The sequence below is a fragment of the Moschus berezovskii genome, chromosome 5 (assembly GCF_049115385.1).
Source record: "Moschus berezovskii isolate FMDL1 chromosome 5, NW_MosBer_1.0, whole genome shotgun sequence".
In the NCBI taxonomy this organism is placed as follows: domain Eukaryota; kingdom Metazoa; phylum Chordata; class Mammalia; order Artiodactyla; family Moschidae; genus Moschus; species Moschus berezovskii.
In genome coordinates, this window is record NC_142464.1 from 25,973,037 (window position 1) to 25,998,141 (window position 25,105).

The window sequence follows — 25,105 nt, forward strand, 5'->3', positions numbered from 1 at the left end:
GTAAGGGATTTGATGTATTTTTCTCCATTGCTTATCTGAATTGACACACTTGGACTTTTACAGAGGAAATGATGATAACTACCATTTACTATATTAGGAATATAGAAAGGAAAAAGCTAGTCCATGCTAAACTCCTTCATCCTAGCCAGATTCTTCAATTTCTACTGCCTTTCCGTGATAACTCCATTTTCCCCGTAGAGTTACAGCTTTACTCTCCATCAGGAATTTTAATATTAATCTCCTCATGGGTTGCAGTCTTATTGAAACACACACACAGCAATTTGGCATTGTAATAAATTTCCTATGTATATTACCTCTGTATCAACGGTGTTTAAATTTCTTTCAGATCAGAAAAAGAAAAGAAAATTTTCTTTGAAAATATTTTCTATCATTTTTAATTGGATGCATTTTATTTCTCTGTATATGATACCTCACTTAAACTTTTCTGCACTTAAATCAAGAAATTCTTTTTAAAAAGGGGATACATACTGAATTTAGATTTTGATTAATTTTTGTCCTATTTTATATCTTCTGTAGTAGGTGGAAGTGAAACTGTTAGTACACTTTACTTGAAATCATGGAATATTAACATCTGAATCTTTTGTTTGCCCACTCCCAAATTCCATGCTTCTTTCTACTCAACCTTTATTTTAATTTGAAAAAGTGAAAATATTATTAAAGTTAATGAAGCAGATTCTCTAATAAGATGTATGATTAATATATTTAAATTTTTGAATAATGATATACTGCAATATACTCTATGTGTATCATGTATCTACATAATAATACCACATACCCTCTACCATTCTAATCATATGTTGATTAATATCCATATTACTTTTTACTGACATCTTTTCTAATTAGTTTTCATTTTAGCCATATCTGTGCATATGTATTTAGGAAAATTTGTGGTTCTTACATAAAGAGAGCAATAGCTTCTATATTTGCTTTTTTAAAAATATTTTTTTCTATATAGAAATTGACATTGAACGCTGTGTACGAGAATCAATCAACCTGTTTTGTTGGACTCCTAAAAGTGCTACTTATAGGCAGCATGCTCAACCTCCTAAGCCAATGTCTGATAGCAGTGGAGTCAGAAGTTCAACACCTTATTTCCCCACTGAGTGTCCAGATCCTCCAAAAACAGATCTGGTATGTATTTGCTTGACTTAATTTATAAACTCTGAAAGAAGATGGATGTTATATTACTACACCTTAGCATCTTTATTGTTCATAATACGACACTTATGTTCTTTTAACATAGCTCTCTCCTAGTTTGTTGTATTCATACAACTGGTTCAGGTCTTGAGGCCAGCCAAAGGTGAGAGCACCTTCTCAGGTCTTTCCTATGCATGCAAACATCCTGTGTGTGCATAGATAGACTTCTAGATTCCCAGGATCCTGTTAGCGCTTTCAAATTCCACTGTGGACGTTGAATTCCTCAGCTTTTAGTTTTAGTGTTTTTATTTTTATTGTCAGCTTATTCTTTGCTCCTACTATTATGGCACTTTAGGCAGCCGCAATATTAAACAATTACTGCTGACTCTTTTTGACAGATATCTTCAGAGAAATGTCTCTTTGCACAGAGAGTGTTCTGAATCAGCTCAAATAAAGGCAAGCATTGTAAGGAGAGGTTTCTAGGAAACTGGAAGATAGGTCAAATAATCATAACCTGCTCAAATGACATTTCATGGGAGCTCTAAAACCATTCTGGCCTGTCCAGTGGTTGCTAGATTTCTGGTTTGTGAAGCCATTGGTGTTTAAGGTGACTGTGGAACTGAGGAGAGGGAAATGAGAGTAGGGAAAATTAAAACTCCACAAAACTCACATTCTTACTGAGATTCAGGTGTTTCTTTTGACTATACACTCTATAGATTGCAGCAGACAGACCTTTGTTTAACTTCCAGAATTCTAAAAAGTTTATTTTGACAATCTCTGCCAGTATTCTCATTATGTTTTGAAGGAGCGGCTCTTCTGAGATTCTCACTTTGCCATTCTCACTGGTGTCACTCACGTTCTATGCTATTTGTCCACTACATTTTAATTCCTCAGTGAAACAAAACGGTTGAGAAATAGTTGATTTTAAAAGCTCAAAAAGGGATAGTGACAGCTCAAGTAATGTGAAACTTGCATTTTGTGTTTAAGTGAAATTTTACTAAGGAAAATTGCTGTTTATTTTAAATTTGCGTAAGTGGTTTTAAATCTTTGCCCTTACACTCTCATCTGACATGAGATTTTTGTTTAAAGTGTTTAATAGTTTGAATGTCACTAAACCCCAAGTCCCTTAATATGTTGCTAATTATGATAAGTGTCAGAGTACTGGGTCAATTTGCTAAAACTTTGTAATACAAAACTAACTTTTTTTGTGTATTCATAAATCTGATATATTATTCCCAACAACAATACTAAGAATGAAAGAGAAAAATATATTATTTACATCAAATGTTGCTATCTGAAGAATATTCAAGTTTTGGTTCACATTTGTATAGAATTTATTTCATTCTTTTTATATTTCAACCATAAAGAAAAATAGAATGAATAGTGTAAAAATGCATTGTTTTTCAACAATATGTCTGAATTCATACTGTTAAACAGATGTCATTCAAGTTACTGAATTTAGAGTACCTGCATTCAAAATTTGCATATAGTGGAGGATATACCATATAAGCAAAAAAAGTAAACATTTAGTGTGTTTTCTAGAGTCTACATATAAGTAAGATCATGTGGTATTTGTCTTTCTCTGTCCAACTTATTTCACTTAGCACAATATCCTCTGGATTATCCATGTTGTTACAAATGGCAGGATTTCTTTTTTAATGATTGAGTAATATCCCATCGTATTCGTATACACGACACTTTCTTTATCCATCCGTCTGTTGTCAAACATTTAGTGGCATTTAAGTGCCATTGTGGAAATTAAACAATAAGGACAAAATAAATGGGACTGCATCAAACTGAAAAATTGTTATACAATAAAGAAAACTATCAATAAGATGGAAAGGCAATCTAATGAATGGGAGAAGATATTTGCAAACTATATATTCAGTAAGGGTTAACATCCAAATTACACTAAGAACTCATACAACTCAAAATCAAAGAACATACAACCCAATTAAGAAAAGGGCAGAGGACCTGAAGACATTTTCCAAAGCCATAAATTATGTTAGTCGCTCAGTCATATCTGACTCTTTGTAGCCCATCAGCCTCCTCTATCCATGAAATGCTCTAGGCAAGAATACTGGAATGTATTGCCATTCCCTTCTCCAGGGGATTTTCCTGACCCAGGGATTGAACGTGGCCTCCCACATTGCAGGAAAATTCTTTCCTGTCAGAGCTACCAGGGAAGCCCTTCCAAAGGCATACAGATGGCTAACAAATACATGATCAACATCACCAAGCATCAGGGAACTATAAATCAGAACCCCAATTTGATATGCACTCATACTGTTAGAATTGCTATCATCAAAAAGACAACAAATAATTACTGGCAAAAATGTGGAGAAAAGGGAACCTATATACACTGTTGGTGAGATGTGAATTGGTCCAGCCGCTGTGGAAAACAACATAAAAGTTCCTCAAAAAATTAAAAATAGGACTGCCATATGATCTATGGCAGTTTCACTTCTGGGTGTTTACCTGAAGAAAGCAAAATTAACTTGAAAACAAATATCTACACATCAGTGTTCATAGCAGCATTATTTACAGTAACCAAGATATGGAGGCAACCTAAGTGTCCATCAGTAGATACATGGATAAAGAAGATGTGGTATTTTCATACACACAGTGGAGTATTACTGAGACAAAAAAAAATATTGAAATCTTGCCATTTGCAACAACATGGATGAAACTTGAGGGTATTTTGGTCAGTGAAATAAATCAGAGAAAGAAAAATATCATATTATCTCACTTATATGTTGAATCTAAAAGACAAAAAAATAACAGAACAAAGTGAGACCGTACTTACAGAGAACAAACAGGTGGTTGCCTGAGGAGAAGGATGTGGCAGAGGGGTGTGTGTAAAATAGTTGAAGAAGATTAAAAGGTACAGATTAAAAGGTTTATTTATAAAATAAATAAACCACGGAGATATAATACACAGCATAAGGAATATGGTCAATAATATTGTTATAACTTTGATTACGGTTAGATGGCTAGTAGACTTATGGTCTTCCCTGATAGCTCAGTTGGTAAAGAATCCGCCTGCAAGGCAGGAGACCCCGGTTCAAGTCCACAATTGGGAAGATCCCCTGCAGAAGGGATAGGCTACCCACTCCAGTTTTCTTGGATTCCATTGTGGCTCACCTGGTAAAGAATCCGCCTGCAACGCGGGAGACCTAAGTTCCATCCCTGGGTTGGGAAGATCCCCTGGAGAAGGGAAAGGCTACCCACTCCAGTATTCTGGACTGGAGAATTCCGTGGATTGTGTAATCCTTGGGGTCACAAAGAGTCGGATATGACTGAACGAGTTTCAATTCACAGAATTATGGTACTGATCGTTTCATAATGTCTACAAATGTCAAATCACTGTCTTCAGTTCAGTTCAGTCACTCAGTCGTGTCCGACTCTTTGCAACCCCATGAATCACAGCACGCCAGGCCTCCCTGTCCATCACCAACTCCCGGAGTTCACTCAGACTCACGTCCATCGAGTCGGTGATGCCATCCAGCCATCTCACTCTCTGTCGTCCCCTTCTCCTCCTGCCCCCAATCCCTCCCAGCATCAGAGTCTTTTCCAGTGAGACAACTCTTCGCATGAGGTGGCCGAAGTATTGGCGCTTCACCCCCAGCATCAGTCCTTCCAATGAACACCCAGGACTGATCTCCTTTAGAATGGACTGGTTGGATCTGAGCCTCCTCGTGGTTATCCAGGCCATTAAAACCTTTTTTGTATAGTTCTTCAGTGTATTCTTACCACCTCTTGGGCTGGCAAAAAGTAATAGAAATAAAACCAAAAAAGAAAGTAATAGAAATAAAAACAAAGTTTTCTTACTACCTAGAAGTTAAAAATAAACCAAAAAATAAAATAAACAGCTTCTTTTTTAACTCTTCAAATAAGGAATACATTTCCAATAAAAATTCTAGAAAATAATCAGAACCTATTAGTACAGCACAAGTAGATATTTCTCTTACCACTTACATGATACTTTATGTATATTAGATATTGATTGATTGTCACTATCAAGTCATTTTATTTCAGCTAGCTTTTGGAAGATTGATAGAGTTTATATAAGTAAAGAAGATAAATAATTTCTTTTTTAACACCATGAGAAATCTCAACACCATTCTAAAGATTTATGGAAAATAAAAATAATGTTCCATATTCACCTAATTTTGTTTTACTTACTCTTTCCAAAGCATACTCTGCTTTGGTAAAGAGTAGGTTCACTGGAAGAGGCCACATTTCCTAAGCTAAGGAGGGAACTTGCAACACTATGGAGTTCCACCGTTGATGTTCTGGAGCGTTAGGTTATGCAGAGGCTAAGATTTTATAACATACATATTGTGACTTTGTGAATATTAAGTATATAAAGAGTTCAAAGAAACTGGGTCATTGTAATTATTCACAGTGAAATAAAGGAGTTCTTAAATACACAAATTTGAAATTAAAATTTAAATTACTCATTACAGTTTTTCTGCTCATACATTTAATATCCTTTTAGTTTGAACATACCTTTCTTGAGTTCTATAGTCTAAGTCTACCAAACATCATTTCTTCTTATTAACTATTGATATCATGATATTGTGTGTGAGCAAGTTGTATTTAATTGTTGCATTTTATTTAAGTGATGAGTTTAGTGCTTCCAAAAATTACTCTGTAGTAAATATCATGAGGAAAATGTATGACTTCATATTTATAAAATGTAGCTCTGTAAGTTGCTGAAGGAGGAAAAGGGAAAAGCAGATCAAAAGAAGTGGCAAAGCCAGGGAGGCATATTCTTAAACTCTAATTTAAGTTGGTTTCATTAGTACTGTATTTTAATTAATTATGAGACCTTATACAGTGAACTCCAGGAGTTGGTGATGGACAGGAAGGCCTGGCGTGCTGTGATTCATGGGGTCGCAAAGAGTCGGACACGACTGAGCGACTGAACTGAACTAAACTGAACTGATACAGAGAAGAATTGTATTAGGGGAAGCTCAGAGTCCTTGGCAAGAAATATCTTGGTTAGGTGAGAAGACAAAAACTACTCCAGCAAGACTTTGGAAGTCTCTCTAATGTTAAAAGGGGAATCTTGATAAGAACAGTCATTCCTAAACAGAGCTGATGCTCAGAGGGAGAATATCTTTGATCCCTCTCTAAGCTAAGTCAGACTTTTCCTTCTGTTAGTCAAAGAGAGAACTCTTCCAGATTGGATAGAGCTAATGAGAACTTGTTTCTGAGGTTAAGGAAGTGAACTTCTCACATTGAGGAGTCTATCAGAGTCCGACACTTATGACTGGCTGGATTAAAATTACATGGCAAAGCTGTATCTATTAAAATAATAAGGAAAATGAAGGTAAAGGCTTCCTATTTTTGAAATCCATAGTATTTGTTTTTCTTTAGTGTTTATTAATATAGCTGATTGTTTTCTATACATATAATTTATCTTGTTAGTCGTTTATAATAGCCTAATACTATATTTTAATCCATTTAGCATGATCATGAGGGTGCCAGATTATTCAGTTATTCAGTCTCTGTATGTGTCTATATTTCCTTTATTAAACTAAATTTCTGAAGGGTAAGAACTGCATCTAAATGATTTTTGTGTTCCTGTTACTTAGTACAATGCTTGATGCATCGTAGCCTCTTAATAAATGAAATAATAAGATACATCTCTGATAATTTATGTGTGCGTTAAAGATCCCCAGGGCCTAGTTCAATGGCTAGGAAATAGTGTGCTCTCAGTATACATGTATTTAGGTGAAGTAATTACCACAAATAAGGTTTTACTAGTGAACTCTCAGTTGAACAAAGCGTTAATCCACAACTCATTATTCATCAAGCATGTTAACTGCATCTACTTTTCCTTCATAGCATACATTTTACTGATCATTTTAGTGGTACATGTTTGCCATTGCTTTCTGTCATTAACCGTTCATATTTTTTCTCATTTTAAAACTCCATTTGCTTCACTGCAGCAGTCTAAAACTTGAAATATTTACATATTGAATATCTTCAACATTTACTGCTACCCCTCTTTTGTGAAGTGTGAGAAATCAAAATTCCAGTTGCATATTAAAGATATATCTTCTTCGGAGTTATGGAAATCCCTGGGTCTTCTTTTGCTAAATCATTAAATTAGTAAATGCCACTTTTCTGACTGTAAATACTTCAGTGTTCACAGTCTGTTCTGAATGGAGCAGTGCCCTCTTAATTCAGTGAGTGAAACAAGGGCAGAAAAATGCCCCAAGCCAGACAAGAATCAAATAATGACTGAAGGAGCACTAGATTTCTCAAGTGTACTGTACTGAGGAAGGTTGGACTGTGGGGATGGATCTTGGGAAGGAAAAGAGATGTTTACAAGTTTGGGATAGGAGGGTATTGAGGATGGAGTTCTTGATAGAAAACACAAAAGAAGAAAATAAATAAGAAGTCTTGTCATCTTTGGTGAAAATAACACTTGTCATGACTTAGGGTAGAGTATCCTGTTTAGAATAGGCCCAGGCCAGCAGCTGGACCGATCTGAGACACGGCACACTTCCCCACAGACATCAGGGTGAGACTTTGACACAACATTAGCATACCTACATTGCAGTTGACAGGAAGGTTATGCTGGTGACAGTTTTTATTCCTTTGCAGTTTGATTTAGTTTGGTATGGATTTGAGACAGTTCCTAAAGCAGTGTTTTTTCACTAGTTAAATCTATAGAATATATTTTCTTCATGAAGACTGTTGGGCACAGGTAGCACAATTCCAACTTGCTAATGAATATCTGGGTTCTTGCACTGAGATCCTTCTTATGCATACTCAAAGTCCAGGGATGTCATTTCATGTATCAGTGACATTCCATGGCATTTAAAGAGAAACGGATTCTGGCGCTATTCTACAGAAGGGCTAGCAACAAGAGACACATACAGGATTCTGTGAGTCTCATGATTTTCACAATCCCAGGGTATAATGTCTTGTTTTTTTTCAGCTATCCCTCCAGGATATCCTATAAACTATGCAAAATAAATAAACAAGCCTTGTTATATGATATATACTACCGAAATTTCAGTTTGTTAACCCAATTTGTATATGTGTTAACAAATTAAGGTGAATAATGAAAAAGAAAAGGCAGCTTTTATCTGAAATATTCTCATATCTCCTGGAGAATTAATGTTAAATTTTATTTGTTTCTTCATTTCTCCCCAAAGCCAAAATGAGCAGCTTGCAAAGAGTCGGACACGACTGAGCGACTGAACTGAACTGAACTGAAACTGGAATTATTCCAGATATGTCTATCTGAATTATAGGTTACTGCTCCTAAATCCTATAGAAATTAAGTAAAACAAACACTAGCAAAGAATAGATTAGAATCCTGACATACTTCATTTAATTAGCGCATTTTAAACTTTCATGCTTATTAAATAGATACTGGAAATAGTTTAAGATTAATAAAATGTTTGTTTTCTTGAATAAACTAAATGGTTCCCACTGAATTCAAATAGCCCTCTTATGAAAAACTAGATTCCTACATGTACTTATACCCATTTCCAAATCCTATTTTCAGTTATATTCATCTGCTTCAGTTTCTTTCTTTCCCAGTACTAGTGCCAAGAGATTATTAAAATTGTAACTATATCATACATTTGGCACTGTTTCTACAATTGTAGAACTGACTTGTCTTTTTTCCTCCTCCCCTGGGAAAAGTATCATTTTGGTATTTATGTTGTGATTAAGTTTATAAAAAGTAGAGAAAATTTATATACAATAATGAGTTTTATATTTTCCAAAATCAGGATATGCCTTTCTATGTATTCATGTCTTGTAGTTTCTCTGTGGTGTTTAATTTCTTATGTATTTCTTATTTGGCTTATTACTATTTTAACCTTTCTCTTGCCATTATTATTAGGATATTTTTATTTCATTATATTTTCTAGCTGGTTATATATAAAGAAAGATTGCTGGCTTTATGAACAGTTTAATGTAGTGGTAAACAGCTACATTGTTTAAAATAGATTAGAATTTCAAACCCCAGCTTTGCCATACCAACTGGATGACCTGTTTGCTTATCCATCAAACACAGATTAATAATTTTACATACTTCATCAGATTATTGGGAGTATAAAATTAGTATATTCAGAACATCGCTGGCACATAATAAACACTGTAAGTTTTCACTTTCATCCTCGTTATCATTATCATTTATCTGCCATGTTAATGTTCTCTCATTATTTGTAAGTTTTTCCATTGATTTAATTTTTCCAGCTGTATATCATTTAAAAATTGTAATTTTGCTTCTCTTCCAATTCTATCCTTCTTATATCTATCCGTTGTTTAGTTAATTAACCTCAGTCTTCAGAACAGTGTTAAATAACAATGGTAATGATGGGCAGAGCTTCCCAGATGGTATAGTAGTAAAGAGTCTGCCTGCCAGTGCAGGATATGCAAGATACGCAGATTGGATCCCTGGGTCAGGAAGATTCCCTGGAGTAGGAAACGGCAACCCACTACAGTATTCTTGACTGGAAACTTTCATGGACAGGGGAGCGTGGAGGGTACAGTCCGTGGGCTCACAAAGCATCGGGCATGATTGAGCCCGATGGCGGGCATCTTTAGTTAACATTTAAGTTAGTGACAGTGTTTCTAGCGTTTTACTTGCTGAGTTTTGACTTCAAAGATAAACTTTATAGGTTATGAAAGAGCCATGCATTCTGATTTCTTTAGAGTTTTATCAAATATCTTTCAACATATTTTAGTATATTCAGAAATAAATAAAGAGAAACAATAACTATCATTGGCTCCTGAACTTTTTATTGTTTCAGCTTTTGGAGCCAGCTGTAAATATAGGCTCTGTTCTCATTTCTGTTTATATAGAGGGTATTGACAGTAAATACCACAAGCTCATTAGAGATCTCACCAGCCTTGTCTTTGGTACAGCAATCTCTAGACTTTCTCCCATAGGGATTTCTTGGCACTTCCAGCCAGAGAGCATTTCAGTCATTACATGACTTTGATTATACAATGAGGAGAGTGATGAGAGAATTTCCCAAGTGACAAGGAATACAGGAGCAAAAATTTCCTTCTATGTATAAGATGTTCAAGCTGCTTTTAGAAAAGGCAGAGGAACCAGAGATCAAATTGCAAACATCTGCTGGATCATCGAAAAAGTAAGAGAGTTCCAGAAAAACATCTATTTCTGCTTTATTTACTATGCCAAAGCCTTTGACTGTGTGGATCACAATAAACTGTGGAACATTCTGAAAGAGATGGGAATACCAGACCACCTGACCTGCCTCTTGAGAAACCTGTATGCAGTTCAGAAAGCAACAGTTAGAACTGGACATGGAACAACAGACTGGTTCCAAATAGGAAAAGGAGTACGTCAAGGTTGTATATTGTCACCCTGCTTATTTAATTTATATGCATGAGAAACGCTGGACTGGAGCACAAGCTGGAATCAAGATGGCCAGGAGAAATATCAATAATCTCAGATATGCAGATGACACCACCCTTATGGCTGAAAGTGAAGAAAAAATAAAGAGACTCTTGATGAAAGTGAAAGATAGAGTGAAAAAATTGGCTTAAAGCTCAACATTCAGAAAACTAAGATCATGGCATCCAGTCCCATCATGTCATGGCAAATAGATGGGGAAACAGTGTAAACAGTGTCAGACTTTATTTTTCTGGGCTCCCAAATCACTGCAGATGGTGATTGCAGCCATGAAATTAAAAAACGCTTACTCCTTGGAAAGAAAGTTATGACCATCCTAGACAGCATATTAAAAAGCAGAGACATTACTTTGTCAATAAAGGTCTATCTAGTCAAGGCTATGGTTTTTCCAGTAGCCATGTTTGGATGTGAGATTTGGACTATAAAAAATGCTGAGCGCAGAAGAATTGACGCTTTTGAACTGTGGTGTTGGAGAAGACTCTATGGAGTCCCTTGGACAGCAAGGAGATCCAACTAGTCCATCCTAAAGGAGATCAATCCTGGGTGTTCATTGGAAGGACTGATGCTGAAGCTGAAACTCCAATACTTTGGCCACCTGATTTGAAGAGCTGACTCATTTGAAAAGACCCTGATGCTGGGAAAGATTGAAGGTGGGAGGAGAAGGGGACAACAGAGGATGAGATGGTTGAATGGCATCACCGACCCAATGGACATGAGTTTGGGTGGACTCCGGGAGTTGATGATGGACAGGGAGACCCTGCGTGCTGCGGTTCATGGGGTCACAAAGAGTTGGACACGACTGAGCGACTGAACTGAACTGATAAGGAAAAAAGTGAGAGAAAAGGGTAATGACTGTCAGTAACCCAATTTAAGTAAAGGCTGTACCTTGGAAAGGTAGAGTTAGAGATGAAAATATCAGTTTAACTAACTAAAACACCTCTTTTTCACCATTTGGCTCTACTCTCTGAGTCTCTGCTGCCATTGAAAGCTGACTATAAAGTTCTGTGTGAAGTAGCAGCTCTGTCGCATTCCAGAAGGAAGCTATCATATGTTCTACCTTTAGGAGCTTAGCTGAGGGGATCCACTCTCATGTTTAACATATTCATGTTCTTTATCTCAACCTAGGAAATTTATCAAGTTCTGGTTTTATTTTGAAATTATTTCCAGTAGCTTTTAGAAAATTGTAGAGTGGCACCAGCACCACCACTGCCCATATACCTCACCATGTTGTCCATGTTTTTGATCCCTAGACCACTATGAGAGTTCTCCACTTACTGCCTCCATGTCTTCCACTCTCGCTTCAACCACCTTAAACTATAAAATATTTCCCAGTTACCTGTCGTGAAATGCATAAGTTCTTATTGATCTAAGTCTGTATGTATGCTTTTTTAAAAATTTGTTTAAATTCAAAGCTAATTACTTTACAATATTGTAGTGGTTTTTGCCATACATTGACATGAATCAGCCATGGGTGTACACGTGTTCCCCATCCTGAACCCGCCTCTTACCTCCCTGTCCATCCCATCCCTCAGGGTCATCCCAGTGCACCAACCCTGAGCACCCTGTCTCATGCATCAAACCTGGACTGGTGATCTGTTTCACATACGATAATATACATGTTTCAATCTATGTATGCTCATACATACAAACGGTACTAAGCCTCATGATTAGAATCATTCCTGAATCTCTTTAAGTAGAAACCCCTCTGATGTCATTAAGTGTTATGTCCACATTTCTAACTTTTGTCCTAAGAGATAGGCAAGAAATTTTCTGACCTATTAACAGTTGAAAATCAATCAGAAAAAAATTGTCACAGAATTCTAGAGCTGAAAAACATAAAATGTCTGCTCCTGGCCCTTCATTTTATACATGAAAAAGCTAAGACCCAGAGAGATGAAATATCTCCAAAATATTGACATTGTATATCAAAGATAAAATTACTTTCTTTACAGAAATTTAGCTTATACACAATTTTTAGAAGCACATCTGTGAAAGTTTTAGCATAGAATCCCTAATCACTGAAGAAGTTCTATCTCCATACGTTTCATATTCATGCACATTATCTCATTTATTTGAGTGAGAAAAATATTCTCTCTAGTATGAGAGCTATATTATGCAGCTTCCAGAGCATGACAGTTTTATTTCAGTCTTCCATTTCAGATGCTATGTTTCTCTATCTTAGAAACAGTAACCTTTCCTAGTCTCTCTACAAGCAAGAGGGATAAATGAAAATACTATAATACCATTTAAACAATTTATTTGTTAAATATCTTTGCAAGTTGATAAAGTTTTTGAGGAATGTTTTTCTTTGTTAGTGTTCCTATGAGAATGGTAGTTAATGGCACTGCTGGTCCCTCCTTATACGTTAGCTAGAAATAGCTATTACTAAGAAAGCAGAGTCTGCTTATTGTAGACATGTGGGAAAATAAGAATTACCGGATATTGCTCTAAAAACTCTCCGCTTTATGTATTCTAAGCCTTACTAATAGTTTACATAATGTAACATTTACTCAGCAGTGTATGGATGTACCTAACAAAAGTAACTTTTTTCCTTTCCCTTTTTCTTCAAAAATTGTTTATTATTTCTTATGACCTAATCTGAAGTTTTTATGCTGATAATTCAGAAAATATGATCCTCTAGTCATTGTTGTTTGTTGTTCTGTTGCCCAGTCGTGTCTAATTCTTTGACGCCATGGACTACAGCATGCTAGGCCTCCCTGTCCCTCACTGTCTCCCAAAGTTTGCCCAAGTTCATGTCCATTGCGTTGGTGATAACATCCAGCCATCTCATCTTCTGTCATCCCCTTCTCCTCCTGCCTTCAATCTTCAACCTAGCCACATCTTCTTCCAAACACCAGTTTCTGTCTCCAGCCACATCTCAGCACTTCAACTTGGTAGATAGACCCTGTGCATCCTGTTTCACAAGTCTAAATCAGAACTTGTCTTCCCCTTGTCTACTGTCTGTCATTGTTACTGTCTTCTTTTCTCCCTTAACCACCCATATCCAAAACATAAGCACCATCTTTGCTCATCCCTGTCCTTTATCTTTCATAAAGTTTCCTACAGTGCCTCTCATGTATTCTTCCTTTACCTTTAATCAATACACCCAATTTTACTGAACAGCTACTGAATTTCAGGGTCTCTGCTAGGTAGTGGAAGCGTAAAAACAAGCCCTAGTTCCTGCTTTCAAGAAGCTCATGGTATATTTATTGGAAGAGACCAATATCAGTATGCAACAGGGTCTGTAAACCTGAGACACTCTGGTTGGATACTTGTGAACTAAACTTTAAAAAAATTCTTTCAAAATGAAAATAGCTTCCTGACAAATTTCTGCCTTGTTCATAGCAGGATGAATTGAAACAAATGCGGAAAGGATTTTAAATGAGAGATTTATTCAGTGTACCTCCTAGAGGCAGAACGAAAGCTGTAGAATCAAAACACCTTCCCAGTGTGTTTGAATTGCTTCACACAGAATATGCATGTAAACCCCCACTTCTTTTCTTCACAAACTCCTATTCATCCTTTTAATCTTTACTCATGTGTTATCTTTTAAAAAAAAATGTTTCCAAATTGTCCACTTGCTTCTGGGCAAATGAACCACTGCTTTTCCTGTATCATGACGGAAACCAAATTTCAGTGAGTTCAGGAGTGAGTGTAAAGAAAGTAGAGGTGAGAAGATAGATTGTAGCTAGGAAAGTACTTGCCCCTTGGAGAGTAACTCTATTATTTAGTATTTATTTTTACATTTAGCTTTCACTATGAATGGGAGATAATTGGATGTATTTGTAGGCCAAGGGAATGACTGAAGGAAAAAAATGAATAGAGCAAAGCTCTCGGTTTCCAGTGTCATCACTTAATCTAGATCTTCATAAAATTCACTTTATTACAAGACTTTCTGCCTATTATTTTTCCCATCTCGAATTCATCCTGCAAAATATGGCCAAATTAATCTTCCTAAAATATTGCTGTTAACGTGTGACACATTCCTCCAAAAATCCTACAGTTCGTATCTATTTCTGATGTCCTTGAGCTTCTCTGTCTTCAGAGCCCTCATGGTCTGTCACCTACCTACTTATTCAGTACTGTTTCTGTCTTTTTCTCAGGACAGATGTTCATTCAGTAAAACTAGTCTCTTCATTACCATTTTCATACCCATTGACTCTAAGTTCTATCAGAACAAGTATCTTTGTTTTGTTCATAAACGTATCCCAAGCACATTGTATATACCTAATGGGTGCTCAATAATTATTTATGGACCAGTTCCTTGCTCATTCACACCTTAGAACTCTTACAATTATCTGCTTATGCAATACTCTTCTTCCTCTTTTCTACTTTTCTAAACCTTACTGATTTTTTCCTCACTCAAGTCCCACTTTTTCCACCTATTTTTTGCTAACTACTTCTCCCCATTGTTGTATTTATTCCTTCCCCTGTGTTTTCATAGTATATAGCTGTGATTCCATACACTGAATCTTATGAGAGAAGCAGTGTAATAATGTGGTTCAGAGCTCAGACTCCAGAGCCAGTTGAATCCTGTCTCTGTAACTTATTGATTATGTGGCCTTTGTTATTTAACCTTTTCCTGCCCCAATTTCCTCATCTGTCAGTTCAGTTCAGTCGCTCAGTTGTGTCCGACTCTTTGCGACCCTATGAATCACAGCACGCCAGGCCTCCGTGTCCATCACCAACTCCCAGAGTCCACCCAAACCCATGTCCATCGAGTCAGTGATGCCATCCAACCATCTCATCCTATGTCATCCCCTTCTCCTCCTGCCCTCAATCTTTCTGAGCATCAGGGTCTTTTCAGATGAGTCAGCTCTTCGCATCAGGTGGCCAAAGTATTGGAGTTTCAGCTTCAACATCAATCCTACCAATCCTCATCTGTAGCATGATCAAAGTAATAAAATCTACCTCACAGAATTGTTGTAACATTGAAATGAGCTCATATATGTCAAGTGCCTATCACAGTGACCAGCACATAGCAAGCACAGTATAAATGTTTTCTGCTCATTATTGTATAGTTTTATTATTGCTTTTATGTTAGTATTTTCCAATCAGATTAGGGACTCTTTGAGGTGAAAATGGTATTTTATCTCTATCAAGATGGCTCAGCACAAAGCTGGTTGATTGAATATTTTTAATTGATGATTTATTAAAAATTTAGACTATATTAAGACTACCATGAAATTCAAGCTGCTTCATTTGGGATGTGATTTTTAAAAACAACTTATTTCATATAAAGATATACAGTCTACCAAACATTTTTACCCTTATCATATCAATTGATCCTTCCAATAATTTGGTGAGGTGTCATTATTCTCACAGTGCAGCTTAGAATTGTATGGTCAGAGAAGGTAAGCATCTAACACCCTATTTCTCAGCACTACCACATCCCCCTACTTCTTGCCTGCTCAGGCAGGTCCAGGACAGATTATTAAGTCTTCTGTATAAACAGACATTCTACTCCAAAAGAGAATATCGCTACCCCTTCTTTCAGGTATCCCCAAATCTCTACAAATGGCTGTCTTGGGCACTTCCCTTCACTTACCTTGTGAGAGAGCGAGAGCGAGTGATTTGAGTGTCCAGAAACACCTACTTCTCTACCCTGCAGGATGAGAAGGGAGGGGCATCTTATCTTGAACACTGTGCTCGCCATGAAGCTGACCCACACCACCCCCAACTAAAGCTCCTTATGTAATTTGGGAGGAGAGGACCCTGGGATAATAATTGGAAGTTGTAATTTTAGTCACTTCTCACCTAGCCCCGGGGAGGGGGTGGGCAGGAAAGATGTTGCTGGCTTTTGCTGGCAGTTTCTATTTCTCGTTAGCATGTTAGAGCCACTTTGTTTCAACCCAAGAATAATATCATTCAGCATCCTGTTACACATGCATACATTCATTTACCAAACATTTCAGCACCTTCTCTGGGCAGAGCCCTCTCATCTCTTGCTATGAGAGATACAAAAGAAATCTAAGCAATTTAAGCTGCTAATATACCTGGCTCTTTGTTGTCATCAGCATGTTTGTATTGATCCTGTCTCTCTCCTCAAAACATGATAAGTCATTTGAAGACTCTTTGGAGTAGAGTTTTCCTTAAGAAAGTGTATTTAAAAAAAAAAAAAAGTATTTTCATTGTGTTGAAATATACATTACTTAATACATAGATAGCTGGCCCTGTGATGTTCCCTGTCTTATAAACATGCCTACTTTTGCTTTTCATGCTTTCTGATTTCCACCTTTCTTTTAGAAGTTTATCTTTAGTATTATAGTTGGTGTTCTATCTAAATGTTTTTGCTCAAAATAAGGTAGATATCTCTCCATAGGAAACGTATACAATGTGTGTCACTTTCTGTGCTACCTCATTTTAGTTTCTTGAATTAGAAAGTAGATATTTAATAAATGCTGCTTTGCTTCCAAAATGAAGAAACTTTAAATTAACTCAAAGAATCAGTACTGTAGACATTCTAAGGTCATCCTGTCCCAGAGAAAAACCCTCAGAAACTCCAGGAAACTATCACTCTATCATGTATTTCCTGAACACCACTCCTGGCCTCATTTATACCCAGGTACGACTTAGCAACTAAACCACCACTGTAAATGTCATTTGAAATCCTTAATCTCCAAGTGGCTTTAGAGAGGCTAATTTTTTATATTAAGATTTTATCTTTCTTTCTCACCCTCCCTCTAAACACACAGATACACAAAATAATATACCAAAACTGCTTCCTTCCATAGGGAAGGGTGTTTGTTGTTTTTAACCTTCTAATATACATTATGAGTATGATCACATAGGGAGTTGTTTCTGAGTGCAGGATCAAAATATATTACTCTTAAAGGAAATGCAATTCTTGCTAAGAAAAATAATAGCCAGTAAGCAGTAATTTACTAAATAACTTCTAATATCTTATATTAAACTAGGAAAACCTGTATAATTATTTAGTGATGGTAATGTAATTAAATTTATGTTGATAGAAGCTTGGAAAAGTATATTAAATATTCTTCCATGTAGCCAATAGGCCCTTTTCTCTAGATTCTTCACACATTTGATGAAGAGGTGGATAAAGATCAGTTTATTCAAATATTTTTTCATTCAGAAAACAAGGTAGTCCTTACCAATGAAACATGGCAGTAAACCTCAAACATTTTTTCTCCAGTTGTCTGTATTAACATTTCTGTGTCTCCTTTCTGAATGCATGAAAGCCTGCCCTACTTGCTGATATATTTTTTTAACCATTTAAAAACTTCATCTGAATTTAAGCATAATAATAATTTTTTTTGTTTTTCTTTAACATTTTTTAGACATATTTCTCTACATATTTTCTAGTGCTAGATCTGGTTACCTACAATGGTGACCATAAGCCATGAGTTCTCATTTGTGAAGCCTTTTTATATTGCTGTAAATATTTGATAAGAATTATCTTCAGACCAATTAGATTCATAGTTATGAAGTATTTAAGAGAAGTATATAGTAGTGCTGGTTGAAAATAAATTCATATTTTTATAAATGTTTAAATTGTCAAAAATAGCTCATGCTTAATGATTAAAACTTAAACACAGAAAAGCATTAAGATAAAAAGTTGTTAATTCCACTGACTCACAGACTTTTACAATTTCTGTGCGTCATTCTTATGTCTATGAAAATATGTTTATATATATATGCATGTGTTTATGCACACACACATATTCACTGTATGTATGTCACCAAACTGGTATTGTAGTGGATTTATTGGTTTTTTTAAGTATTTATTTTATTTATTTATTTGGCTAGGTCGGGTCTTAGTTGTGGCACAGGATCTTCATTGTGTCATGTGGGATCATTCATTGTGGCGCACAGACTCTCTAGTTTTGGTGCGTGGGCTAGTTGCTCTGCAGCATGTCGGATCTTAGTTCCCCAACCAGGGATCAAACCCTCATCCCTTGCATTGCAAGACAGATTCCTTAACCACTGGACCACAAAGGAAGTTCCAAACTTATTGTTGTATAGGATCTTTTTCCCCTTGATAATACATCTTTAATGTTTCCTCTATTAAGAAGTATTTTTCTAAAATGTGATTTAAATGGGTGAATGGTATTTCTTTACATGAATCTATTGTTATTTATTTATCCTATCACCTTTTATTATATGTTTGCAGTATCCCAGTTTTTCATAATTTAAGGAAAACAATATATTTAATAAATATTTTCACATACTGCTTTGTACAATCTGTGATTATATCCATGGAACAGATTTCTAAAAAGAAATTTCTGTTGCATTCATATTTGAAAGTTTTTTAATGTAAATTATGATTTTTTCCTCCAGAAAATCTATGTTGATTCACATATCTAAAATGTGTATTTTATTTATTTTTATGGAAGTATAGTTGATTTATAATGTGTTAATTACTACTGTACAGCAAATTGATTCACTTATACATATTTACACATTTTTTTTTAAAATATTCTTTTCCATTATGGTTTATCACAGGATACTGAACATAGTTCTCTATGCTATACAGTGTGTGTGTGTATGTGTGTGTGTTAAGTCTTTTCTATTGTGTCTGACTCTTTGCAACCCTATGGACTGTAGCCTTCCCAGGCTCCTCTGTCCATGGGATTCTTCAGGCGAGAATACTGGAGTGGGTTGCCATTTCCGCCTCCAGGAGATTTTCATGACCCAGGGATCTAATCCTTGTCTCTTATGTCTCCTACACTGGCAGGCAGGTTCTTAGCACTAGCACCACAAGGGAAGCCCTGTGCTATACAGTAGGACCTTGTTGTTTATTTGTTCTACATATGAAAGTGTGTGTAGAAGCTCCCACTCCATCCCTCTCCCAGGCCCTACCCCCTTGGCCACCACAAATCTGTTTTCTATGTCCGTGATTCTGTTTCTGTTTGACAGATAGGTTCATTTGTGTTATATTTTAGATTCCACATATAAGTGATACCATATGGTATTTGTCTTTCTCTATCTGACTTGCTTCACTTAGTATGATAATCTCTAGTTTTATCCATGTTGCTGCTGCAAATGGCGTTACTTTGTTTTTTTTGTGGCTGAGTAGTATTCTACTGTATCTGTGTACCACAGTGTCTTTATCCATTCATCTGTCAATGGATATTTATGTTGTTTCCATATCTTGACTATTGTGAATAATGCTGCCATGAACATAGGGGTGCATATAACTTGTTGAATTATAATTTTGTCCAGGTATATGCCCAGGAGTGGGATTACTAGATCATATGGTAGCTCTAATTTTAGTTTTTTGAGGAACTTCCATACTATTTCCACAATGACTGCACCAAGTTGCATTTTTTCCCAATAAGTCTGCCTGTATGATTCATCATTAAGTAGAATGTCAAATATTTGAGAGGAAGAGCATCTGTCTTAATGAAATCTTTCATTGTTCAGATTAGCTTTCCTTCTGATATGTGTTTACCATGAGTTTTTCTTTTTCAAAAATTGGGAATAAATGTGAAGTTTTATCACGTGTGGCTTTGTGTCACCTACAATCCTACAATGATGAATTATATACTTTGTATCCTTTGACTAATTAAAGGTGATGAATTACTTTTCAAATTGTCCTTATATTGAACCATCCTTCATTCCTGGAATATCCCCTGTTTGGTCATAATATGCCATTCTTATAAATTGCTACTCCATTCAATTTTCTAGTTTTGAGATTTTTTGAAAGAATCTATATTCATAAGGAATATTGAGGGGTTGTGCATGCATTTGTGTTTGATGCCATTTTTGTTAGATTTAAGTATTAGCTTAAGGTCGCTTCATAAAATGACCTTTCAATGTTTTCTTTGCCTTGGAATAGTTACACGATAGAAGTGCTTGGGGGAAAACTGTTTGGCACCTCCCTTTAGGGCAGTTGTTTAAAAACTTTAAAATCTTACCTGTTTTTACACAGTCTATTTAGTTGTTTTTACAAAGTCTATTTAGATTTTGTAAATAGTCTATTGTATTGTAAAGCACACACACAGTTCATCATTCTCCTCAACTTTACCTTGGTCTATGAATATAGAGGTCTATTCAGATTTTCTATTCTTTTGAAAGTATTTGGAATCAATTATTCTTTCAAATATTTTTACATGCTTATATTTTTCTCATTTATAGATAATTAGAAAGATATAAAGAAAGGAAAAGAGAGATATAAAGAAAATAGAGAAGGGAAAAGAGAAACATATTTACTTATAATTTTCTCATTTATTATCATGCACATGGTTCATATACAGCTTTTCCAGTTTTATTGATATTCCCCTAAGTTTCAGCTCTAGTTTTTATCTATTATTTCCTTCATTCATATTTTTTATTATCATTAAATTACCTACTTTACTAAGGATAGTTTTGTATGTCTGTTTATTTTTGCCTTCTTTATATTCACCTAAGTCTTTCAATTAATTAGAGTATGTTTTGTAAGCTTATATGGTAGCAGCTGTCATCTTCAGTTTTTCATTTGAGGAAAAGAGAGATGGCTGTGAGAAATTATTGAGGCAGACATAGGTTTCAGTATTCTTGATTAACCATCACAGTGCCCAGAGGCTAGAGAATATAATGATTTGCCATCCCTAAAGAGTCTGTCTAGTGATCCAGACAAATAGCTTTGCTCTGTAATGTTATTTAATCCTATTTTTATTCACTCATTCATTCATTAAATACCCATTAACAATTTTTGGTGCCAGACCTTGTGCTGTCTCTTGGAGATACAAATATGAAAAGACGTAGAACCTGCATTTAAGGATTTTGTAATTCAAGTGAAGGGACAGATACTGTATTACAAGTATAGTAATTACTATGATGCAGGTATGTACATGTTTTGGGAAAACATGTACATACCCCATAGCACAAAATTACTCAGGAAAAGTAATAGAAAATTTAGAAATACTATTTTATTCATTCGTATTCAACAAATATATTATGTGTCAGATAGTATGCTGAAACCTGGGGAAATCATAGGTGTAAAAGTAACTTTCCTTGTCTTTGAGGAGCTGTTAGTCTGGTGGAAGTAAATAATCCTATTACAATAAAGACATATACCAGATACCTGTGGGGACACAGGAAAGAAACTAAATGAGCCTGTCAGAGGTTAAAAAGACTTTCTTCACGGAGAGAGTAATGTTTGAACTGATACTTATAAGGTGAGCGGGTATTTATTAAGTGGACAAGGTGTGGCATTCTAAGCAGAGGAAGCAACATGGGCAAAGGTGGCACAGTTGTATAAAAAGGCAGATAGTCTGCTAATGCCAAAGCACAAGGTACAGGGTGGTGAGGGGTGAGATAAAAGGTGAAAGATACCAAGCTTTTATTAAACTCTGACAGTGTGTCAGACACTATTCTAAATGTTTTATATAGATTAACATTTAGTTCTTACAGCAGCCCAGGAGGATTTAGATAACTGCTGTTATCCCACTTTATAGATGAAGAAATTAGGTAGAGAGTTTAAGTATCATGTCCAAAGTCATACACTGCGAGTAGGCTGGCCAAAATTTGAGTCCAGACACGACTGAGCGACTGAACTGAACTGAACTGAACTGAATCTGACCCCAAAGCCTATGGTCTCTTGCCTACTATAGACAGATACTAATTCATAAAAGACTTTGTATTCTGTGCCAAAGAATTTGGATTTCACTCCATCAATGTCTAGAAACCAATGAGGTATTCTTAATTATAAAAATCTACATGATCAGATTTTTAAGTGTATGTTATCTGCTCAGTTGTGTCCAATTCTTTATGACCCCAGGGACTGCGACCTGCCAGGATCCTCTGTCCATGGAACTTCCAAGGGAAGAATACTGAAGTGGGTTGATATTCCTTTCTCCAGGGATTTCAGGCAGATTCTTTACCATCTGAGCCACCAGGGAAGCCTGATCAGGTTTTTATTTTAACTCAAGTGGCATTTGGAATATGGATTAGAAGAGATGACTTTATGTGAAGAGAATATTAGAGGGGAAAAAAGAAATAGCAAGAGGGGCAAACAGCTTTTACAGTCCATTTGAGGCATGGTGGAAGCCCTGAAGTAGGGCAGTAAATCAGGGAACAGATTCAGATTCAAGAGTTATTTTGATGGAACTTGGGGATTTGTTATATAGGAATGAGAAATAAGGAAGGATGAAAAGTCTGCAGTGGTTTTCAGATTTCTGTCCTTGGTAACTAGGTTGAAGTTAGTGCCAGGACACGTGACAGAAAATATGGGAGGAGTGTTCTAGACACCAGTTCTTTATTCTCATAATTAATATTTCCAGAGATACAAGGATCTTTCAGTTCAGTTCAGTCGCTCAGTCGTGTCCGACTCTTTGTGACCCCATGAATCACAGCACGCCAGGCCTCCCTGTCCATCACCAACTCCCAGAGTTGACTCAAACTCATGTCCATCGAGTCGGTGATGCCATCCAGCCATCTCATTCTCTGTCGTCCCCGTCTCCTCCCACCCCCAATCCCTCCGAGCATCAGACTCTTTTCCAATGAGTCAAGTGTATGCAAATCAATAAGTGTGATAATCACATTAACAAATTAAAGAATAAAACCATATGATTTTCTCAAAATATACAGAAAAGACTTTTGATATAATTCAACATCCAATTATGATTTAAAAAAAAAATAGCCCTCCAGAAGGTGGGCATAAAGGGAAATACCTCAACATAAAAAAGGCCATATATGACAAACCCACAACTAACTCAACAGTGAAAAGCTAAAAGCATTTCCTCTAAGATCAGGAACAAGACAAGGGTTCCCACTCTCACCACTTTTATTCAACATAGTATTGCAAGTCCTAACCATAGATATCAGACAAGAGAAAGAAATGAAAGGAATCAAAATTAGAAAGGAAGAAGTATCCACTGTTAGCAGATGACATGATACTGTAATAGAAAATCCTAAAGACACCATCAGAAAACTACTAGAGCTCATGAATTTGGTAAAGTTGCAGGTACAAAATTAATATATAAAAATCTATTACATTTCTACACACTAACAATGAACTATCAAAATTAAGGAAACAATCCCATTTACCACTGAATCAAAAAGAATAAAATAATAAATAAGGAATAAATCTACCTAAGAAGGTAAAGGACTTCCCTGGTGGCTCAGACAGTAAAGCGTCTGCCTACAATGTGGGAGACCCGGGTTCAATCCCTGGGTCAGAAAGATCTCCTGGAGAAGGAAATGGAAACCCACTCCAGTATTCTTGCCTGGAAAATCTCATGGATGAAGGAGCCTGGTAGGCTACAGTCCATGGGGTCTCAAAGAGTTGGACACTACTGAGCAACTTCATTTTCACTTTTCACTTTCTTTCAAGGAGGTAAAAGACCTGTACTTGAAAAACTATAAGACACTGATGAAAGAAATTGAATATGTCACAAACAGATGAAAAGATATACCATGTTCTTGGATTGAAAGAATTAACATTGTTAAAACGATCATACTTCCCAAGGCAACCTACAGATTCAATCCCTGTCAAAATACCAATGGCATTTTTCACAGAACTAGAATAAATAATTTTAAAATTTGTACGGAAACACAAAAGACCCCAAATAGTAAAAACAATCTTAAGAAAGAAAAACAGAGTTGAAGGAATCATGCTCCCTGACCAGATTATACTGCAACGCTACAGTAATCAAACCTGATACTGGCACAAAAGTAGGCACACAGATCAATGGAATCAGTTAATCTACTACAAAAGTGACAAAAATAGAGACAGTTTCTTCAATAAGTGGTACTGAGAAAACTGAATAGCTACATGTTTAAAAAAAAAAAATCAGAACATTCTCTAACCCCATATACCAAAAAAAGTCAAGTCTACCATTTCAGACTCTTAGATACCATGACAGAGTGATTCTCCTAGTAGTTTAATGGACACCAGAAAATAACTGTCATGTTACCAGGCTTGGATATTTGCTTGCTTGCTCAGTGTTATTACTGACACATTTAGATAGCCCTTTCAGAGAATTCACTGTATTGAAAGATGATTTTTGTTAGTAACATTGCTAAATAAATTTTGACTCTAGCTTGTAAATGGAATATTTTTTTTTAATTCTCATACCAATTGATTTCTGATATTTGGACATCCAAATTTAATGTGCATTGGATGTACACGTTCTTGGGCAGAAATGATAATAGAAATTTTGAGAGTTGTTCTGTAGTTATCCTCAATTCTTATCCATTGTCCATAAACAATGTTTTGTTAATTTGAAATCCTACTCCCACAGGAAAATACCAATATCAGTGATACTAAAGAAGATTTAAATTTTATACAGGAAGTTTTACTTTTATGCCTCTAAGTGTAAATTGTACTGTGAATAGTAAAATTGTGTATAAAACTGACTAATAAAAGAAAAACTAGATTCTGAATTTTTTAGTATTATAATTATTTTTTTCATAAAGCAAAGTTGTATAATTTGTCCTAAGTATAATTTACTAATCTCCTAAATTTAATTTTTAGACAAACATGCTTGCAACATATTAAAGTTCTTTGATGATACACACTCAAATTTCAGAAAGATATGAACTTGTCAGTGACTCCTGTTTCCTTCTTTTCTTACCATTTCATAA

General features: G+C 35.7%; 1 protein-coding gene across 4 annotated transcripts in view; it reads left to right on the top strand.

The window, feature by feature from the left end:
- The window catches only part of TBCK (TBC1 domain containing kinase), a 223,548-nt gene that overhangs the window by 139,346 nt on the left and 59,097 nt on the right, over positions 1-25,105 (top strand). For all 4 annotated transcript variants that reach the window (XR_008687092.2, XM_055434936.2, XM_055434937.2 and 1 more), the window contains exon 23: positions 977-1,152. Coding sequence is in view for 3 of the 4 variants with exons in the window: in XM_055434936.2 (XP_055290911.2) it covers positions 977-1,152 (176 nt within the window). In the remaining variant the exon portion in view is untranslated. The remainder of the gene's footprint in view (positions 1-976; positions 1,153-25,105) is intronic.